This window comes from Falco rusticolus, chromosome 1 (assembly GCF_015220075.1).
Source record: "Falco rusticolus isolate bFalRus1 chromosome 1, bFalRus1.pri, whole genome shotgun sequence".
NCBI classification, from domain to species: domain Eukaryota; kingdom Metazoa; phylum Chordata; class Aves; order Falconiformes; family Falconidae; genus Falco; species Falco rusticolus.
The window spans coordinates 38,965,092-38,986,128 of NC_051187.1; the positions used below are offsets into that span (position 1 = coordinate 38,965,092).

The 21,037-nt window shown below is 38.7% G+C and overlaps 1 protein-coding gene across 3 annotated transcripts in view; it reads left to right on the plus strand.

The window, feature by feature from the left end:
- The window catches only part of PI4KA (phosphatidylinositol 4-kinase alpha), a 62,943-nt gene that overhangs the window by 36,565 nt on the left and 5,341 nt on the right, over positions 1-21,037 (plus strand). For all 3 annotated transcript variants that reach the window (XM_037375266.1, XM_037375272.1, XM_037375281.1), the window contains exons 23-50: positions 531-613; positions 877-947; positions 1,032-1,156; positions 1,623-1,704; positions 2,380-2,463; positions 2,817-2,906; positions 4,089-4,208; positions 5,822-5,914; positions 6,267-6,423; positions 6,697-6,824; positions 7,917-8,075; positions 8,337-8,488; positions 8,998-9,105; positions 9,831-9,958; positions 10,039-10,158; positions 10,803-10,882; positions 11,036-11,229; positions 11,965-12,055; positions 12,856-13,023; positions 13,577-13,630; positions 14,862-14,982; positions 15,283-15,412; positions 17,545-17,615; positions 18,490-18,562; positions 18,681-18,751; positions 19,359-19,468; positions 20,074-20,178; positions 20,645-20,770. In XM_037375266.1, coding sequence (XP_037231163.1) covers positions 531-613; positions 877-947; positions 1,032-1,156; positions 1,623-1,704; positions 2,380-2,463; positions 2,817-2,906; positions 4,089-4,208; positions 5,822-5,914; positions 6,267-6,423; positions 6,697-6,824; positions 7,917-8,075; positions 8,337-8,488; positions 8,998-9,105; positions 9,831-9,958; positions 10,039-10,158; positions 10,803-10,882; positions 11,036-11,229; positions 11,965-12,055; positions 12,856-13,023; positions 13,577-13,630; positions 14,862-14,982; positions 15,283-15,412; positions 17,545-17,615; positions 18,490-18,562; positions 18,681-18,751; positions 19,359-19,468; positions 20,074-20,178; positions 20,645-20,770 — 3,094 coding nt within the window. The remainder of the gene's footprint in view (positions 1-530; positions 614-876; positions 948-1,031; positions 1,157-1,622; positions 1,705-2,379; positions 2,464-2,816; positions 2,907-4,088; positions 4,209-5,821; positions 5,915-6,266; positions 6,424-6,696; positions 6,825-7,916; positions 8,076-8,336; positions 8,489-8,997; positions 9,106-9,830; positions 9,959-10,038; positions 10,159-10,802; positions 10,883-11,035; positions 11,230-11,964; positions 12,056-12,855; positions 13,024-13,576; positions 13,631-14,861; positions 14,983-15,282; positions 15,413-17,544; positions 17,616-18,489; positions 18,563-18,680; positions 18,752-19,358; positions 19,469-20,073; positions 20,179-20,644; positions 20,771-21,037) is intronic.

Below are 21,037 nucleotides of genomic sequence, written 5' to 3' on the forward strand. Positions count from 1 at the left end.
CTGTATTTCTTACAGCTGTTTAAAGAAGTGTATAGCTGAAAGCTGAGCTGGAGGTCTAGCAGTGAGGAAAGTAGGAAGAAACTTCTCCATCACGTTTTTACTCTGACAGTAAACCAGAAACATCTTGGCTGTATTTTAGAAACAATCTTTTAATAAGTGATATTTCTATTGTATGCAAATTCAACAAATGCAAAACCTGTAGAAATACCAAAGATTGTACCACATTTATATGTTTGTGGTGATTGTATAAGTGCATCATCAGGTTTCCTGCTCCTGAGGTGTGAAAGTTAGTCTCTCAGTGACAAACCAGCATTTTATGGTCTCAGTCCTGTTAATTGAATGTAGAAACAAATAGCAGTATCACACTTGCTGGAGACTTAAAATTGCCATGAAATGAACAGTGACTGTATGTTGTGTACTGTGGTGTTAAAGTACATAGTTTTATGTTTAACATCTTTAAAAGAAAAGGAAAAAGAAAAAAACAAAACTAAACCAAAACAACCAAACCCACAGAGCTCTTATTTTCCTAGGGTGTTACGTTCAACCGACCAAGATCGTTTCCAAGTCATGTTTTGCTATTTTGAGGATAAAGCAATTCAGAAAGACAAATCTGGTAAGATTACCTGTCTTGGTTGTCTTGCAACTTGACATACTAGGAAGTTATTTCCAGGCATGCAAAACTAAAAGAAATCAAGCAACTATATGACAAAATGAATCATGTTCACTAGATTGCTATCGCTTTGTTCTTGCACTGCTTTTGTTGTGAAACAGCTTGGTTCAGTGTTGGCCGAGTAAACATAAACACTTTGTTAAGCATGATTTATAAAACAAATGTAATTCTGATAATCAAATCTGCCACTTCTCTCAATTCCTCAGGCATGATGCAGTGTGTGATAGCTGTTGCTGATAAGGTGTTTGAAGCTTTCCTGACAATGATGGCTGATAAGGTAGGTTACATGGAAACTAAAATTTTGAATTTGTATAATTGTTCTGAATTTGAGCTTCATACTTCTCTTTGGCATGCTTTTTAGCCTAAAACTAAGGAGAATGAAGAAGAGTTGGAGAGGCATGCTCAGTTCTTGCTGGTAAATTTTAACCACATTCACAAGAGGATCAGAAGAGTTGCAGACAAATACTTATCTGGTCTGGTAGACAAGTGAGTATAGATTTCATCTTCCTGCTCTCTTTTCACATTGGCTGTTTAGTGATTGCTTATGCAGTTGATGACAACAATCAAGTGGATTTCTTGGCTGGTACATCTGCTGAAACATCTCCTTCAAAATTAACATTCAATAGTATTTTTACCCTGGGCCCTGAAACCCCTGCTTAACGTGTCTGTGTCTGCTTAGTATTCCCATGGATGGAGCAAAGCAAAGTGTGCATGAAATAAATGCATTCTCAACTCCTATGAAATAGCTCTAGTTAGCTTACTTTCTGAAAGCTTTTGATGCTGTATTGAGCTAGGCTGTTGTGAGCCATGGCCAGCTTTGTAACTTCTGTTGAGTATGAGCTTACCAGGTGATCTATGTAACTAGCTCTTGGAGCAGCTCAGTTTTTTGATAAAATAATTTCCTTTCATAGCTGTCCATCATTGTTGGTTTCTGAATCCTGTCTTGCTCTAGGTTTCCTCACTTGTTATGGAGTGGAACTGTGCTGAAGACTATGCTAGATATTCTGCAGACACTGTCACTGTCTCTTAGTGCAGTAAGTTCCTTTTTCTTTCATAGAACTGAATTGTCTGGCTTTGGTTTGCATTTATTTGATACTTATTTATGAGTTCTTACTTTGGTTTTGCTTTTATCACTAGAGAATGATAAAATCTTTATTTTAAATTCTGTGAGGTAAGTGCATTTCCAACCCTCTTTCATAGGTAGTAAAACTAGTGCTAGAAAGTTGTTGTCGAATGTGGTTCAGAAAGTCATGTTTAGCATCAAGAACAAAACATAGGATTACCAGTTCTGGGTTGTAATTGTTGAACTGTCTCATTTGATATCAAAATTTGGTGGTGGTTTTCTGGTTTGTGTTGGTTTTATGAACTGTGGTTGTCAGATTATATTCTTTCCAGTCTCTGTATGTGTATCCATATTCCTTGAATTTATTACATATTAGTATTTTTGAAGATGGAAATGCTTTGTAGAGTTTTATTTTTGTATTAAACGTTGAAGGGAGAGCCTTGAATTTTTAAAATTATTCATACTAAAAGCCAACTGGAATACAAGCAATTTCTTCTAGAGCTATTCAAATTGACTTTGAGAGCAAATATTAGCAAAAAGGTTTGGTAAATCAGGCTTCTTGTTTGTGAAAAGTGCTACCTGTAGCATTCAGGTTAAGTGATGATGAATTTCATCTTACTGAAAGCTGATAATTGTTTTTGTGCAGGACATTCACAAGGACCAACCATACTATGACATTCCTGATGCTCCATATAGAATAACTGTCCCTGACACACATGAAGCCAGAGAGGTAGGTGGTCTTCCTTGATTTATTGAAGAACAAAATAATGCCTAATATTTTTGTATGTCTTGAGGATACATTAGTGAGCCACTCGGGTCCTTTTTTTAAGTGCTTCCCTAGGTAAGTTTTTTCTAATAGAATATGACACTTGGTATGTATGTTTTTCTGAATCTTACTATTTTACTTGAAGTGTGACAGTTGCTTGCTTATCAAGGGTACATTGATTGTTACAGAAAATCCTAACTGTATCATGTTGCTGCAACCTGTCTTACTCCATATGTAACTTACTACACCATTAAAACCAGGGCCTCTTGTTATATGCCCTATATTGTACTGATTGTATTCATGCTTTCTAATTCTAGAGTATAGTCAAGGATTTTGCTGCACGCTGTGGGATGATTCTGCAAGAAGCAATGAAATGGGCTCCTTCTGTCACAAAATCTCATCTACAGGTAATAAGCATGTGAAAACTTGATTTTTGCAGATATTCAAAATTAGTATTAAATTATGTGTTGTTTTTCAGGCTATCCAAGCATAACTTTAAATATTCTGTTGCTCTAGCGTTTCCTTTAGAGCATTGTCAGAGGATAATTAGGATTTTTGATTTGGTGTGACTTTTGATGTAGTCCAAACTGAAGTATCTTGGAAATAACAGGTTTGTAAACAGTTGATCATCCTGGATTTACTTCAGAAGTCAGAATTCAGTATAATAGAATCATCTGCCTACCAAAGTCCATTTAATGCCGACATTAGCTGAAAATATCAGCTGGACTGAAGTATATGATTAGGTTGTAAGATTTGTTTATTATTTCCCTCTTGGGAGGATGTTTTTTTCTGTCTTTATGGTTGGGTGGGGTTTTTTCCTTTTTTAAATATGGAGAAACACTGCTAATATGAGACCACTGTAAACTACAGGCTTGAATTTGAGTGTGGGTGTTGTAAATACTCACATGTGGTATATTTCAGTAAAAAGCAGTCACAAGACCACAAAGAAAGATTAAGAGACTGTTTATGATCTACTAATAAAATACCTTTTATGTAAACAAAAAATCTCACTATAGTAAAATGCAGGTGTCTATTAATCCTTGGTGAGTAGCTGAAGGAGCTATGTAGTCTCGGTTAGACTAGTATTCCTTCTAGAGGTGCCTAATGTAGTCCTGATAACAGAATTTCTGGGAGGCTCACAATCTTGGGCACTGCAGATCAACCTGAAGTTTGTATTTCTTTCCCCAAAAAAAGAACCTCAAGGGATTCTACCCTCATGTGAAAGGATTCCCTTCTTCCATGGGGTCCAAAGCACTTCCTTTCGTAAGGTTCTCTTTGTAAGGTTCTTTTTGTCAAAAGGGATTTTTTCTAAAGAAGACCTCAGCCTTCGAGTATCTAGCTTGAAAACTTTATCTTTTTGCAAAATGGAGCAAGTCTTACTCTTCACATATTTGGGAGGACATTTAGAATTTCTTATTGCCAGGGGAACACTGCCTAGAAGGGATGAGTAGAGGCAGCCTGTTTGTTATCAGGTATGTGTGTAATTAAGTTTCTGGTAGTTTGTGATGCTGCAACACTTGCCTATGTGTTGCCTTGTTTTGAAAAACACAGTAGTTTCCCAACAAACTTTTTTTTTTTTTTTTTGTCAGGAGTACCTCAACAAACATCAGAACTGGGTGTCAGGTTTGTCCCAGCACACAGGACTGGCTATGGCTACGGAAAGTGTTTTGCACTTTGCTGGCTACAACAGACAGAACACTACTCTGGGCGTGAGTATTGGGCACATCCTTGTTTGTTCATTTGTGTACCTGTATAGCTATCGTGCTAAATTTATAACATTCGGTATAGCCAAGTAATACAGATTTTCTAAATCACCTTTGTTGTGGCTCTTGAACATTACTCGGAAAGATCCCTTATTTCTTTCCATCTGAAATCAAGGTATCTGCCAATCATATTCTTCTGTAAAATACTGAAAAGTAAGATGGTAACAAGTAAGAAAATAAAACCATATCTAATACTGTTTAAGAGTTTTCTGTAGATGATTTTCAGTTACTTGAAACTAGGATCTGTGTTAGGCTGAAATGAACTGTTTTCTAGAATAGTAGCGTAGGTGAGAGTTGGGTGACGCCCATTTGCTCTGTGTTTCACATAGCTACACTCAAAACATGGTTTTGCATTGAATATTTCATGTAGTTATTAACTGTAAAAAACCTGCATATTTCTTCTGATTTGTGGTTGTAATTTCTGATCTGGAGAAACGCCCAGTAGAATCTGCTGCATCATCAGCCAGCGTGTTTTCTAGCAGCAGCTCTGGAACTGCCTCCTCCCCCAGCCTTAGCAGGATTTCCTTTTGGTTCTCTGTTACAGTTGTCCTTCTAGACAGTTGCTAGTTACTAAAGGTAATTAGGATAAAGAACTCCCAGGGCTCAGGAAGACAGCCATGCAGTTCTCTAAAGGGACAAACTTGATAGAATACAGACTGTTCTGGAAGAATCTAGAAGCTTTACGACTGGAAAGGAAATAAGGGAAACAACATTCTCATTTTCTTAATAAGATAACAGTATTTGTTTTTATTAGGGCCCTCCTGTGTCAACCAAGTGGCAAAAGCTGTTTCAGAAAGCTTTCAAATTGCTAGCAGTTTGGTTTGCTTTATTCCCGTGGACTGGACAGTGCTAATGTGAAGGTGATCGTGTACAAATTTTATAACCAAGACACACAAAACTAGTTCTCAGAAGTTTATCCATTGTTGAGCCAAGCTAGCCATTAGCAGTACTGAAGCAAAGCATTGCAGGAGGGTTAAATTTTTGGTGGTTTTGCGGGCCTTGAATTTTAGTATTAAATCCTCAATATAAAAAATTCATTTTACAGTGTAAAGAATCATTCTTTTTTTGTTTGCTTTTGAGGAGAAACTCTGAGTCATGAATTCCTGAGTGCTTCTGTGAAGGGAAACAAGGATTACTAGTGCACTTCTTAAAGACAGGAAAAAAATATTCTCTCTTCTGCAGTACCATCAGTTCAGCAAGCTGTTGCATGGAGAGGGCAGAACCAAGATCAGATCTCCTCCTTTCTTCTTCCCTACCTTTACCTGTTCATGAAAAGAGAGCAGCAGTCCCAGAGCGTCTATCCTTTATATAGTTTGGTTTTGGTCTTTCGAGAAGTACATCCAATACGTATATATTTCAAACTGTGTATCCATGGAATAAATGCACATGTTACTTAATTTTTGTCAGTCCTGGTCCTGTTGCACCTAATAGTCTCAATGCTATTCTGATTATAAGCATAAGGAAAACTAAACTTAAAACATGTTTGAAAGTATAAAAAGACAAAACCACGAATGGTTGGATATGAACAGTATAAACACCTGTGTGTGGTTTGGTCACAGGCAACCCAGCTGACTGAAAGACCAACTTGTGTGAAGAAGGACTACTCCAACTTCATGGCTTCTCTTAACTTACGCAACCGCTATGCAGGAGAGGCAAGTACAGGATTTCTCATGAGTGTGGAATGTCCACGAGCTCTGGCATGGCTTTTCAGGGCATGATGCCCCTTCCAATCTGAACTATTGTATGTTTCTGTGTTATTTTAAGCACAGATTCTAAAGTTCAAATCCTTCAAGGTAAAGTATATAATTTTCTTAAGTTTTTAAACAGATAATTTTACTGTTGGTCTTGCAGAAAGTTCTTAGATTGCAGATAAAGTGAAAGATTTAGGGAAGTAGTAACAAAAGATGCCTCTATTTGTGAAGTTCCTTAACAGGCACATGACAAATAACAAATGAGATACGTAAAATACTGTTCTCTGTTGAAAAAAACCACTGTATTTTACAGGTTTCTGGAATGATTCAGTTCTCAAATGCTACAGGACGAACATCTGACCTGAACAAACTGATGGTCAAAGAGCTGAATGATGCTCTTGAATCAGGCCACACTGAATTCTACACTCAGGCCATGTTTAAGTTGACTGCACTGCTAATAAGTAGCAAAGGTAATGAAAAACAAATGGAGTTCTGCTTTCTGGCTGTGAATGCCAAGAATAATAAAAGTACAAAAAATATCTGTATACAAATGCAGTATGCATCAGCTTGAAGCAGATTTGTGTTTTGAGTTTTTTCAATTAGGCTTATATTGCCGAAAAGCTTTAAGCTAGAAGCTATTTATTAGAAATTGATTATTACATACCGTGCGCACCAGTTTCGTGCTGATGTGAAAAGCAGTTATTTATTCTGTTGGAGAAATCTGAGTGAATGTTTGTTTCTAGACTGTGATCCCCAGCTCCTTCATCATCTGTGTTGGGGACCCCTGCGAATGTTCAACGAGCACGGCATGGAAACAGCAATTGCTTGCTGGGAGTGGCTGCTTGCTGCCAAGAATGGAATAGAAGTGCCGGTAGGAAGCTATTTAACAACTCTTTCTCTGCCCCTGCAAGGGGTGGAAGGGAGAAAATTTTGAGAGATTCACAGCTATTGTGAATCTGTGTCAAGTGAGGGTGTTAAATGCATTGTTAATCACTTCAGTCTGCTAGGAAGTTTCTTTTCATATATTGTTGGAAGTCGGAGCACCCTTACAAAGTAGAGTCTGGGAAACAGATCTTTCTCAGCAGCAGGAATGATACAGCAAAGGAAATCTGTTAGGATCTTAGCAGTACCATTTGTTTTGCTGCCGAGATGCCCAAGATGCTCATGAACCAGGTTCTAAACTACCAAAATTTATAGAATAGTGTTTTAAAACAAATAGAGATCAATGTCCCTGTTCATGATTCAGGGCCTCTGGTATCTGGCATTGCACCCTTGCACAAAAAAATAGGCTTGCAAGTGTCCTAATCCTGTAACAGGCTAGACCAGCTGTATTTTGTGAGGTGGGGATGAATCTAGTGGTAATAAAGCAACTCAGCATGGTGTAGTGAGAGCCCACACAGAGTTGAGAAGCTGCCTCTGATAATTGCTCCAGTTAGTGAGTGCTAAGTGTTTCACTTGCTGGAGATAATCATCTAAATTTGCTTAGGTCATGTACATGGCACATCTTGGTTTTTAACTTTATAAGCATCAATTTCATTTTTTTTCCCCTCTTAGGATTCTGGGAAAGTTCTTTATCTTGTTGAGGCGATCAGATAAGCTCCCTTGGTTGCTGGGCCTCCTTTCTACTAGAGGATGCTGCTCCCTGGGGCAGGTTCAGCAAAAGTGAATTATGTGCCATCTTTATATTGTGCACTGCATCAGCTCTGTGTGGTCATGGGTCCAACTGTGTCCTGCAGTGCATGAGAACCTGGTGTAGGCCTGTCTCTGCTGCCCTGGGGCTGGAGGCGGTAACCTTTAGTAGAGAGGGAGAGGGGCTGGCACCAGCTGATCTAACAGTTCAGTTTCCTCAAGAAAATACAGCACTTGTCTGTTACTAGCTGAACTTCCAGGGGAGTGGTTCTTCACTTTGTAATTTAGGATGCAAAAGAAACAGTTATTAACACTGTTACCTTTCTTTTTGCAGTTCATGCGGGAAATGGCAGGAGCCTGGCAGATGACTGTGGAACAGAAAGTTGGTCTGTTTTCTGCTGAGCAGAAAGAAGCAGATCCATTAGCAGCCTCAGAAGAGAGCCAGCCAAGGCCTTGTCCACCAGAGGTGACCCCACATTACATCTGGATAGAGGTGTGTATTTCTTCTGGAATGTCCCACCTATGGTGGTGTTGCAGTGATGCTGTGATTAAGCTACTCTGCACTGCTTGTTCTCATGATTCAGGAAAGGGCTGGAGGTCATGGTGGTAGTCAATCTGCCTCAAAGCCAGGAGACGCACTCTTTCTGGATGAGCATAATAACTGAAGGGTAGAAAGGCATTTGAAACGGAAAAGACTGGGTGAGAGTTGAGATGAAAAAGGTCAAAGAAGGCATGGCATGTCTCTCTTTCTCAGTTTTTGGTGCAGAGATTTGAAATAGCCAAGTACTGCAGCTCTGACCAAATAGAGATCTTCTCCAGCCTGCTCCAGCGGTCTCTTTCGTTGAACATTGGAGGGGCCAAAGGCAGTTTGAATCGGCATGTGGCAGCAATTGGACCCCGATTTAAGTGAGTAGTTTTGGATTTTTCCTTGGGGGAAGAAATAAGTTTATAGGGAGTTGGGAGATAAGGACTAAACACTAAATGTTAAATTGTCCTTGGCTTCAAGTGGTGATGTTCCTTTAAAAGCCTGCAATGATATAGAGTGTAAGCCCTGTTTTCAAAGCAGAAATAGCTAATTTTAGCTTGAAAGTCATTTTTTGGTGCTTCAGAAAACTTCATGGGATAATTTCATACAGTGAATTGCCTGCATCATGGATCTGTCAATGTATCAGTTGGACATAATTTTTCTCAATCGTTTTCACTTTTTGTGGCTTAAAGGCTTTTACTTTTTGTGGTTCAGTAGGCACAGCTTTAGGAACAGACTGATGATAATATGAGCAGTTTGCCAAGAGCTCTGAAACAGGCACTTTCTGATAAATTGAGCAGAGTTACAGCTGTAGCTATGGTTTGGATGGTATTGCGTTGGTCTCCGTTTTGGGAATGCTAAAATTTTTGTTCTCTATTTTGCTTATTAGGTTGCTGACTCTGGGGTTGTCTTTACTGCACGCTGATGTGGTTCCAAATGCAACTATTCGAAATGTTTTGAGAGAAAAGATTTATTCAACTGCCTTTGATTATTTCAGGTACCTTTTTATTTGCAACTACTCACTGAAACTGTGTGTGTGTGATTTCCTGAACTTTCTGTCATACTTCAGAGCAGCAGCTGTCTTTCTCTTCTAGTGATTTAACTTCTTCCTTTACTTTTTCTCCCTTTTTAACAGAAACCTTTTTTTTCCTTGTGCTTTTCTCTAGTTCATAAGCCATCTCGGAGAGGCTTGGATATAATTTCCAGATTTCATCTGTCGTTTACAAAGTAGTGTCTGCAGGTGTTTCTGTTGTTTTGGGGTTTTTTTCTTATTTTGGAGTTTAGGTACCATTTTAAGCACTGAATAGATTTATAGGATCTAAAGAATTGCTGTTACAGAGTGTGTGGCTGAAATACAGTTGCACTGTTTTGATAGTACACCCACGCTGAATCTGATGATTTCAGTATTTGACATGGGCACAACAGAAAATAATATAATTTACAGGAATGTCTGAATGTGAGGAGGTCAGTCAGTCATAATAATAAATTTCAAATGAATCCAGGATGCTGACAGACTGCTGCCTTAATTTTCATTTATAATGGGTAGTTTCTACTTCTTCAGTCAGACATAATAAAGCCATGAGGGTAAAATGTAGTGATGCTTAGTCTCCATCCTTGTAGATTCTGGTCAGAATAAGAAATACGACTTGGTTAGATTTGTGGGTTGTTAGTTGTTTTCCCCTAATACGTTCAACTTCACATTATTTGTGTAATTTCTTCAAGTTGTCCCTCAAAGTTCCCTACACAAGGGGAAAAGAGGCTTCGTGAGGATATCAGTATATTGATCAAGTTTTGGACAGCGATGTTCTCAGACAAGAAGTATCTGACCGCCAGCCAACTTGTGCCACCTGGTGAGCTCCTTTATGTGCTGTTTGAAAAGCCTGCTATTTCTTTGATTGGATTCTACATCAGGTCTGTGCTCTGTTGTTAGATAATCAAGACACCAGGAGCAACCTGGATATCAATGTTGGGTCTCGGCAACAGGCTACACAAGGATGGATAAACACTTACCCTCTGTCCAGTGGCATGTCAACTATATCTAAAAAATCAGGTATATTTTTGATTGTAACTAGCTCATTGCAATTAATTGCATAGTGTATTTCATATGCAGATGTTGCTTAAAGTCATTGTTTCCCTTTGACATTGGGCTCGTGTTCTTCTGGCAAGGTATTTAATTACCAGTGCCAAACTGGAGAGGGAACAGAAAAAGTCTCACTAGTAGGAGGCAGCAAGTTTTGAAATTACTTGGTTTTTTGACAGAATGTTCAATTCTGCAGTGCAGAAGGAGTAAGAATGGAGGTCAAGATGTATCGAAATCCTGTGAGGAAATTGCTTTGTGCAGACATGCTGCTAGCGCTTCTTGGGGGCAGCGGAGTGACATGAGATTGTGGGCTGTTGCTGTACAGTTATAAACTATGTGCCCTTTCTTTTCAATAGGCTGTCTTGTTTCTAAAGTGAACACAATGCTGGCTAAATTGATACCGCTGTAGCCTGTTGTACTTTGTATATTCAGAGAACAACTGCACAACGAGTAGCTGCACTGCTGACTTTGGGAAGTCACTCTGATCTAAATTTACACATGTTCTGTGATTATTCAGTTCTTATATGTTGGTGTTGCCAGTTGTGGACAGTTTGAAAGCACATTTAACGTACTGAACAAAAGCCACTGAAAACTTTTTTTATCCTTTTCTAAAGGAATGTCTAAGAAGACTAACAGAGGTACACAGCTACACAAGTACTACATGAAGCGAAGAACATTACTGCTGTCATTGCTGGTGGGTCATCAGAAGAATGGGGAAGCTGCATGAATTTCTAAGACTGTTGTTGCAGGATACATAAACTGCATGCAGTATGAGATCAGAAGTGTTGTTCTTCTTCCAGAAAACATTGCTTTTTTTTTTGCTTTTTTTTTTTTCTGCTTTCCTCAGGCTACTGAGATTGAACGCTTAATCACATGGTACAATCCACTGTCTTCCCCTGAGCTAGAGCTGGATCAAACTGGAGAAAGCAGTGTAGCAAACTGGAGGTCCAAGTATATCGGTCTTAGTGAGAAGCAGTGGAAGGATAATGTAAATCTGGCTTGGAGCATTTCTCCTCATCTTGCTGTACAGCTGCCTACCAGGTGAGAAATTTCAAAAGAAAACTGATGGAATTCCTGCTGCCTCTAGAAGTTGAGTGAGTACTTGCACTGTAAGTACCGATGGCAGTTGCTCCTGTTTAGAGCCCCCTTGCATACTGTCACAGCTGGTTGTGACCTTTGAAATGAAGAGAACTAGATTACCTAATATACTCGTTTGGCTCGTGCTCTGCTGGAGTCTAGCTTCTTTTCTGCCACCCATTCTTTGCTAACACTTATATGGTGTTCAGAAGAAATCATGTTTGATTTCTAACAGCACTGAACCCATTAACAGGCAAGCTTTTAAACAGTGCTAGAAGTGTCTTTGAATGAATTGTTCTAGATATATATTGGCTTGCACTTTAATAAGTATTATAAGAGAATTAGCATAGTTGGCTCCTGAAGGGAAAGGAAATTCTTTCCCCCTTACAACAGTGATAGTTTTTGCCAAGTAGAGTTCTGCACACCAGTTTCTGTAGAATCCCAGACAGTATATTTCAGCCAAGAATTCAGTAGTGGGCTAAAATACTACTGGTTTATACAAAAGCATTGGATGAGGACCAGTTGTTCCTGAATCCTCTTTTGACAGCATATTGGTCCCTCAGTGTGCATTATTTCATAGTTAGACTATTTGTTTATCAAGCATATACTCTTCTGCCTTCTGCTGTCTGCATCTTCACATAAACAGAAGAGGCTGACAAAGTTTTCTAATGTTGTTACTGTATTTCTGGTTGTACTTAGATTTAAGAACACTGAAGCTATTGGAACAGAAGTGACCCGTCTGGTTCGGTTGGATCCAGGAGCTGTTAGTGATGTTCCTGAAGCCATAAAGGTACTTGTGAATATCTGTACTGTTACAGGGCCCCACTATGCCCGTTTCCTTCAGATGTATTGGAAAATACAGTCTTTACTTAACACAACATGTATATTCTAGTTCTAGTCATAGCTCTAAGGAGAGAATGACAGAATAGCTGTGGAAATAGGATGCTGAGACAAGAATCACAGCAATAAAGAGTAGGTAGCTAGTTAGCTAGTGGTACATCTTGCTCCTGGGTATATTCTCACCATACAGAAAATGTCTCAAAAGTCATCACTTGCAGCACAGCCACCATTTCTGTTCCTTTTGCATCATTTGTAAGGAAAGGCACTGGACCAAGTCATGGTGAGTGCTGCTGCTGCAATTATTTCAAGCTTAATCCGTTCTGTGTGTCATGAGGCCAAGCCTTTTGAAGTGGAGGAGACTCACCGTGCTGATCTGCAGTGAAGTACTTGTCATGTGAGAGTCTTGTCAGAGCTACATTCTGTACATCACCTGTAAGAATAGATGACAGGAAAGTTGAACCTTCTTTAACCCTTACAAAAGGGCTCATCCTTTCTCCCTATGCTAAAGCTCCTGTGCTGTGCTTTTAGTAACTTGATTTCACTAACTTCGTCTGGTGATCTGGGAGGTGTTAGGTTTTCATAGGAAAAAAAATGTTTTAGATAAAATAGCTGTGGATTTGTAAAATAAAAAGTACCATGTTTCAATTTCTCTGCTATAGGAGGCTAGCTAATAGCGTTACTGTCTGGTGTGTTCTACTCAGGCGTTATTGGGTGCTATAACCCCCTAACATGTCTGCCTTGCTTTTTCAGTACCTGGTTACCTGGCATACAATTGATGCTGATGCACCTGAGCTCAGCCACGTTCTGTGCTGGGCACCAACAGATCCACCAACTGGCCTTTCCTATTTTTCAAGCATGTATCCACCTCATCCTCTAACAGCTCAGTATGGGGTTAAAGTCCTGCGATCTTTTCCTCCGGTAAGACAAGTCCCAAGAGAGCCTTAACACTCCTAGTAAAGTTACAGCCGTAGTCATTGTGACCACAGAGTTCATTTTAATACCATGGGGAGACATGTATGCTGAAAGGGCACACCGCATTGCAGAATGTGACTAGATTGGCATGGAAAGTTAAAGTTGATTGTCCCACGTAATACTGGCTCGGGTACTTACAACTTTTTTGTCATAAATCACACAGCTTAATTCTTCAGACTGCTCTTCTCAGATTGTTCCTTTCAAAACTTTTCTTAGTGGAAAAGTGTTTTCTAAAGCATCAGAAGGCTGGATTTTTTACACTTGTCAGACTTGTATTAGGACTGTAAAATACATGATTATTAATGACATCTTTGAAGGGAGTAACTGGACAGAAAAATACTTTGTTTTGAGGAGGTGGTATAAATATAGTTCTAAAATAAAGAGGCAGTGGTATTTTGTTCATTACCTAACTGAAAGTAGCTTTTCTCTGTGCATATGACCTGTCTTCCCTTCTGACTACTAAATAACAATACAAACCCTGCCATCTTTTCTCTTTCAGGATGCCATTTTGTTCTACATTCCACAGATTGTGCAGGCACTTCGGTATGACAAGGTGAGGATATGAAAAGCTGCATATGAACGAAACAGATTTATATTAAGGCAGTGTTTAGACCTGACAAAATCTAAGCTTAATGCTGCTTATTATTGCCCTGTATCTAATACATAGAAGAAAAATTATTGTCTCTAGAGGCTGGTTTGCTTTGGATACCCTTCTTATGAACAAGTAAACTTGAGAAACCAGAGGCTATGTAGCTCATCTGCCAGGAAAGAGATTTTGTTGTGGGAAACCCCAGATAAAGATTTTGAATAAAGCTTTTGAAGGTCTGTTTGCATGAGACAAGCAGTAATGAATTTGAATCACTATCCTTAATCATTTTGCTGTGGAGTTAACCAGAGAAGACATCTAGGGGTGTCTTGTGCTCCATCACGTGTATGAAATCGGATCTTAGCTTCATTTTGCAGAAGCCAGAAGTGAAGCTTGATAACCAGGTTCAGAGTTCGTTAATGTGAGATCATTGTTATCTGCCCACAAGGTATGTGAACTCTGGTCAGTGCGTTATTTTCAGGTGAAGACATCCCCAGCCAGTAGTGTAGGTGACCACATACAGTTATTCTTTGACAACTTTGCATGTTGCAGAGCACAAGCATCAGACATCTTGTCTGTTAATATCAGTCATACATAGAAACATCTACAGACTGCAGAAATAGTTGAAAGTAGAGGAAAGGGAATGCAACTTGTGGAAGGAGTAGGATTCCCTTGTACATTTCAACTTCTTTTGTAAGTTTGTTCTTACTTTCTAGAATTTCTGTGGAACTGTGCCAGCACTTGCAGTTCTTGCTGCCAAAACGTGCAGTCCATATGACACTGTCTAGATTTCTGGTATTACAGAAGTATTCAGTGATGCCAAGCAAGACCAATGTCTCTGTTGCAGTTGTGCTTTCTGCTCTGCTTTGTACACATAATAGAAGATGCCGTAAGCTCAGAGAAATCTGAAGTTCAAATAAAACAGGTAGAAGGGGGCACGGAAGCTGGAAGAAGGTTGGTTAGAATAACAGAATAGGTCAGTACTGAAGCTGGAAGCAGTTTAGGTCAATTCACTGCCTATTAAAATAGTACTGTCGTTCTTTAGAGGTCTTTTTAGTAATGTGAATAAGAGTGCAGAGGTCATGTTTAAATCTGTTAAATGTTTTGGGGGGTTGAAGAGTAGCTGTTAGAAGAGTAATATTTAGTCTGCTAGAGTTATAATGATCTTTGATCCTTACTGGACTGGATATGGTTGCAGATGGGTTATGTTAGAGAATACATCCTGTGGGCAGCCGCCAAATCCCAGCTCTTGGCTCACCAGTTCATCTGGAACATGAAAACTAATATCTACCTGGATGAAGAAGGACATCAAAAAGATCGTGAGTGCTTTAAAATATAATCTAGCTTGACTCCTTTCCTTGTCTCAGTTCAGACTAAGTCTCCTTCATGATTCTCCCTTGGCAGGAGGAATCCTTTTAGCTAGGAACTTCTCTTTCATTTGTAGAGATAGGGCCCATTCTGTGGAAGTGCTACCTGGTAAGAGTCCATCAGAATTGATGCAGCAATGTTTGCTTTGGTACCTTTTTTGAATACTATCCCAAGGTGTTACTTCTATCACCCTTATAATTTAGCTTTCTGAAATAAGCTTCTGACACAGATGATTCCTTTTTCATATGCAGCTGACATCGGGGAACTTCTAGAGCAGCTAGTAGAGGAAATAACTGGCTCATTGTCTGGCCCAGCCAAGGAGTTCTACCAACGTGAATTTGATTTCTTTAATAAAATCACTAATGTTTCAGCCATTATCAAGTAAGTATCGTCCTTCAGAACTTGTGCTGTTTTGGGGGTCACTGTTGTTTAATTACCAGTGTCCTGATTAAGAGGATAAGTTGCCTTTAGGGGTATTGGGATAGTGTTTTCAAGAAAAAAAAGAATTAATTACTTAGATGAAACAAACCTGATTTTTTTTTTTTGTAAATGTAATGTATGAGTTGTAGTAGGATGCAAAGGCTCATTTTAGTTTGACTTTCAGGGATAGTTCATATCTGCTGTGATCTCAGTGCTCGTGCTTTGAGCTAGCAGTCCATCTGAAACAGCTATAACTTTTTACTTTGGAAACAGATGATTCTAAACTTGAACTTTAATTTTCAATCTGATTTTATCAAATACATTGTGGTTGGTAATAGTGGAATGAGGTTCCATAGAAAAGTGCGCTGATGCAGGAATGGGATTGGTAAAGCAGTTGGTGCTCTTGTCAGAGTTGAAATCCCATCAGTCTAGTTGTCATCTGCATCATTAATTTGGCTTTTTGGAATTGCTGTCAGGAGCAAGCAGAGGTTGATTCAGGCAGGAAAAACATAACTTCTCTTTAGGTCTACCGGATTGACTGTCTTTTTTTTGCATATTATTACTTTATTATCAAAAAATATCAACATTTTGTGTGGAGTTTAAAAACAAAGCCAAAAAGCCACCAGAGAACCTCAAGCATATAGATAAATACCTTCTGCTGAAACACCATTAAATTGTCTTTTCCTTTTCTCAAAGAAATTTCATTGTGCGGTGTAATACAAAGACTGTTGTTCTTTTTGCACGTTTAAGTCTTTTTCCTTCGTTCCTAAATTGTTGTTATGGAGAAAGATTTGATGTCATAAACATTGGATTAACATTAATCTCTTACAACTGAAAGTCCTGCTCATAGAAAGATTCTCACTGTTGACTGTAAAGACTGCAGTAAGAAACGTAATTTAACTTTTTAAAGTTTGCCAGTGGGTGGCAGCAGCTCAGCACACAAAGTCTTAAGTCTGTAAGTGTCGTTTTCGTCACATATTTTTAAAAACTCCTGGTGTATGAAAGTATTTGAAAGTCATATAAAATGTATTTTCTAGAACATTCCTCCTTTGAAATGAAGCTTTGCAAACCACCAGTGTAATAAGGGTGTCAGGCTAAAGGACACTTACGTCACAGAAATGATCAAATGTTAGGTGCCTTCTATGTGTATGTTAAGGTGTTTTCACCCGGTAGGCCGAGTTAAAAGGGGCGCTTGGGATCTGAATATTTTGATATTTAGAATGAAATCAATCCACTGTTTGTTAGTATGAAGTCATAATGAATAATGATGATAATCGTGCTTTGCAAGTGCTGCATTTTGCACCTCAGCCTTCAAATTAATCTGGTTTTTGTGAGTCTCCAAGGTAAAGACAACATAGAGGAGATGCTGTTTGCGTTGTAGATGGCATAAATGAATGAATGTATCATCTCTGATGATTTCATTATCTTAAGTGTTACTGTCTTGATTCAGTAATCTGCTGTACAGCTTAAAACTAGAACATAAGTAATACTTTTCAGTTGCATGCTGCTATACCAGGTGAGCGTACAATTGTGTGACTGACTTCCATAGGTGGTTAGCACAAGTGCCTGGGAAAATTGGGTAATTGTATGTACTAATCATTAACCATGTTACCAATTATTCAGTTGACACCTGTGTCATGCTAAGTATGTGAACAAATTAGGCGTGTAATTGCATAGGCATTTCACTGTATCAGCCTTTTCTAGTTAGCAACTTATTCTACAATAAGTTCTGCAAGGGAAAAATGTATTGGTGTAACTATAGCGGAGCTTACAAAGGTATGATTATACTCAAATTTCTGTGTAAGGAAGAGCCTTCATATATTTCATTCACGTCTCTTATGCTGCTTGGTTTCAACAACCTGTATGTCAAATCAATGTTAAATCTACGAAGCAAGAACTGTAACCTTCATTAAAACAGAAAATGTTCTTAGGTATTGAGCCTGTAAGTTCTGGAAGTGGTGCAGTAAGAGATCTCTGTCATTACAAGAAGAAACATTTTTACTGAAGTTTGTATAAGTTTGAAATAAATCTGAGCCTAGTACATAGAATAATGTATAGTATACAGATAAATAAAATATCATTCTCCTTTCTAGGCCATTTCCTAAAGGAGATGAAAGAAAAAAAGCTTGTTTGAGCGCTCTATCTGAGGTGAAAGTGCAGCCTGGTAAGAAGTGATTTAATCTTATAATACAGTGGGCTTTTTGCATTTAACATGAATACTGTATTTTCTGCAAGCAGATCTTGAAATCTCTGCAAGTTGAAGCTCTCAGTGTTGGTGCTAGTGGCTGTTCTTCTGTTACAGTTGGATTGTTTCTGTCCTGAAACAATTCAAGTATTTTTACCCACCCCATAATTCCTATATGGTGCATCAAACTTGCTGAAGAGCAAGTTAGATAACACACATCATGGATAAAAGTAGAAATGGATGTCTGAAGAGGAAAGATCAATAAGCTCTTTTTCTTTGGACTGCCTTTTTTAAAAAGATGAGGTGCTTCTAAGAAGTTATGCTATCTCAAGAATGAAGCATGTCCAGTTCCTTTCATTCTCGTTTTTCTCCCATCAGGCATTCCCTTGAAACATCATTGTCTGAAGGTCCTTTCAAATCTTGAACATGTTTTCCCAATCTGAGTCCTCTGTTTAAAATGGAGTTGTTTGAAAGCTTTTCCTGATCTCTAGCAGGTCTCAATTCTCCTACCACGTGTTGGTTGCTAAGGGCCCTCCCTAGTGCACTGGGACATGCTGCCACGTCTTATTAGGGACTATTGCAAGAGAAAAGTCCTATCTGCCCATTTCTGTGGTAGTGATTCTGCAGTATGAGTTCAAAACTGTATTCTGTTAGTGAGCGACTGCCAGAAACTAATGCAAAGGATACTGCATCCTTCATGGGTCACAGACTGTAATCTCCAGATTATCTCTTAACATTTTATTTAATTCAGAACTATGTACTGAAGTTACAGGCACTGACAGTAGTTATTCTGCAGCTTGCATTGTTGCAGTAGCCAGTGGATTTGTTCTCAGCTGTCTGCTCCATTTTGCAGGCTGTTACTTGCCCAGCAATCCTGAAGCTATTGTTCTGGACATTGATTACAAATCAGGAACTCCTATGCAGAGGTACCATCTTCTTGTTATATTCTCCCATTAAGTTAATTCATTATATTTAGAAATTTTTCTAGAAAGTCCTTTTTGGCTAGTTTGCACTCATCATCATCTTGTTTTTATTACAATTTAGTGCAGCAAAAGCACCCTACCTGGCCAAATTTAAAGTGAAACGATGTGGAGTTAGCGAGCTTGAAAAAGAAGGTTAGTAATTGTGTCTTAATCATTGACATTACTTATTAAGAGTCAGCAATCCCTTTAAAATTGCCCACTTTTAGTGACGTGTACTGCTGCAACAAATTTATTTCCATGTTGAATTTTATTTGCAATGATTCGGCTCAGAAATGAAACTGGATCAAAGGACAAGAGAAGAAATTTATGAAAAGTTAAATTATTTTTTTGCAATTTTTTTTAAATCCCAGGAAGCACGCTACATAGGTATCCTGAAGAAATTTTAACAGTTATTTTAGACTAACATATAGATTGATTGCCTTTCCCTGTTTTTTAGATTGTAGCAACCTCCAGGTTTTGGCAGCTTTTTCTCATAATAAATTTTGTGGGATGCACTAGCTGACTAGCTTAATGCAATTCAGGCATTTATCAGGTAAATCATGAACACTACTTTGATATATTTCAGTTCCCTTAGACAAAGGGAACCTGTCTTAATAATCTTATGGTATTCACCTTGCAAGGCAGAAATACTTGTAGTGCACATGAAGTGAAACGTGGGTTTGAGTGCAGAGGGCTTGTCATGATAGAAAGTTACTAATTGAAGTCTGTGTCTGGGTGTTGCGTTGTACTCTTCTTGCAGGTCTGCGTTGTCGTTCTGATTCCATAGATGAAAGTGCGGAAGAAGGGGTGGACAGTAAGAAAATCTGTTGGCAGGCAGCTATCTTTAAAGTGGGCGATGATTGCAGACAGGTACAAAGCTAATCGGGCTTTGCAGTTACAGAAGACACATTTCTAGGTGACAATAAGTAAGAGAAAATAATTCTAGCATAGTTCTGTATTTTTCTTTGGAATTTTGAGAATCTCCATTGTTTAGGGACTGAGGGAGAGAACTGTGGTGTACACTAGAGTAGTTCTGGTTTGGAAACAAAGGCCATTCTTTGAAGACACTTTACCACAACTTAAAATTCTTTTTCAGAGTTTGTTCTGGTTGAACTATTGACACCATAGCAGTTGTTTCCAAGGCGGTATCCTGAATATTGAAGCTTGATTGTTTTTGATTAAGAGAGAATGCTAGCTGTTATCCCTGGAGTTATTAGGAGCCCTTTTTACCAAAGAGTGATGGAAAAGTTTGTTGTTCTTAGGTCAGCAGTTAAATCTCCAGTGTTGCTTGCTACCCACTTAAACCTTTTCCCTTTCTGATTTCCCCCAGAGCCACAGTGCATGCACACGCACACATCTGCAGACCTGCTGGGGTAGCTTAATGTTCACTTCAGAGTTCTTCAGAGCATTTTTGTAATCTAACTTCTCATCTGTAACCTCTGTAATGCTTGTGCAATTTTTTTCTTGTGCAACAGGACATGTTAGCTTTACAAATCATCGATCTCTTCAAGAACATATTTCAGCTAGTAGGCCTGGATCTCTTTGTGTTTCCATACAGAGTTGTGGCCACAGCTCCTGGGGTAAGTGGGCAATTAACTGTACTGCTGTAGAAAATAGGTCCTAATTAAAAACTACTTTCTCTTCCAGCACGCATAAAAATTCCATACTGCAAGGAAATACAGCCCACATCACTTACCAAATATTTGGAGTACCAGCAACAAAAAAGAGTTTTTCCTCTCCTGCTTCCTGCTTTTCTAAAGCTTTTGGCTCTGAAATTTTGCTGCTTGTGGTTATTCATGTTTATTGTTTGATTTTTGGGACTATGTGGTGCAAGTCAGTGGAAAGTCACAGAGCTTGTCTTACGTTGCATGGAAATCCTAAAAAACTGGATGTGGGTTTTTTTTATGAATAAACTAGAAATTCTGTAGTTGGTGATCTGTAGGCTTCCCCACATTTCCCAGAGGACCTGTATGACTGCCAAGAGCCATGAACAAAATACATTTTTGGAGCGTGCTTTACAGACCTGTTTCTCTTCTTCCCCTTCAGTGCGGTGTTATTGAATGCATTCCTGACTGCACATCCCGTGACCAGCTGGGCAGGCAGACAGACTTTGGGATGTATGATTACTTTACAAGGCAATATGGAGATGAGTCTACCCTTGCATTCCAGAAGGTAAAATATCAGTTGGCAAGCACAGCAAAATCTCAACTGTGAAACATTCTAGCTATAAGAAATTATGACAAATAATTGGATAATGACTACCATAATGCTCTATCTGGTTTCTGATGCTCATAATCCATTTTTAGCTATAAGCGGGTTAGTTAAAGAAGTTACTGTAGCTGTAGATGTATGGAGAATATTATTGAACATTGCTTCAAACTAATTGTGAATGGAAAAAAAGAAGGAAAAAAACCCCCTTTGTTCAGCTCTATCTGCTCC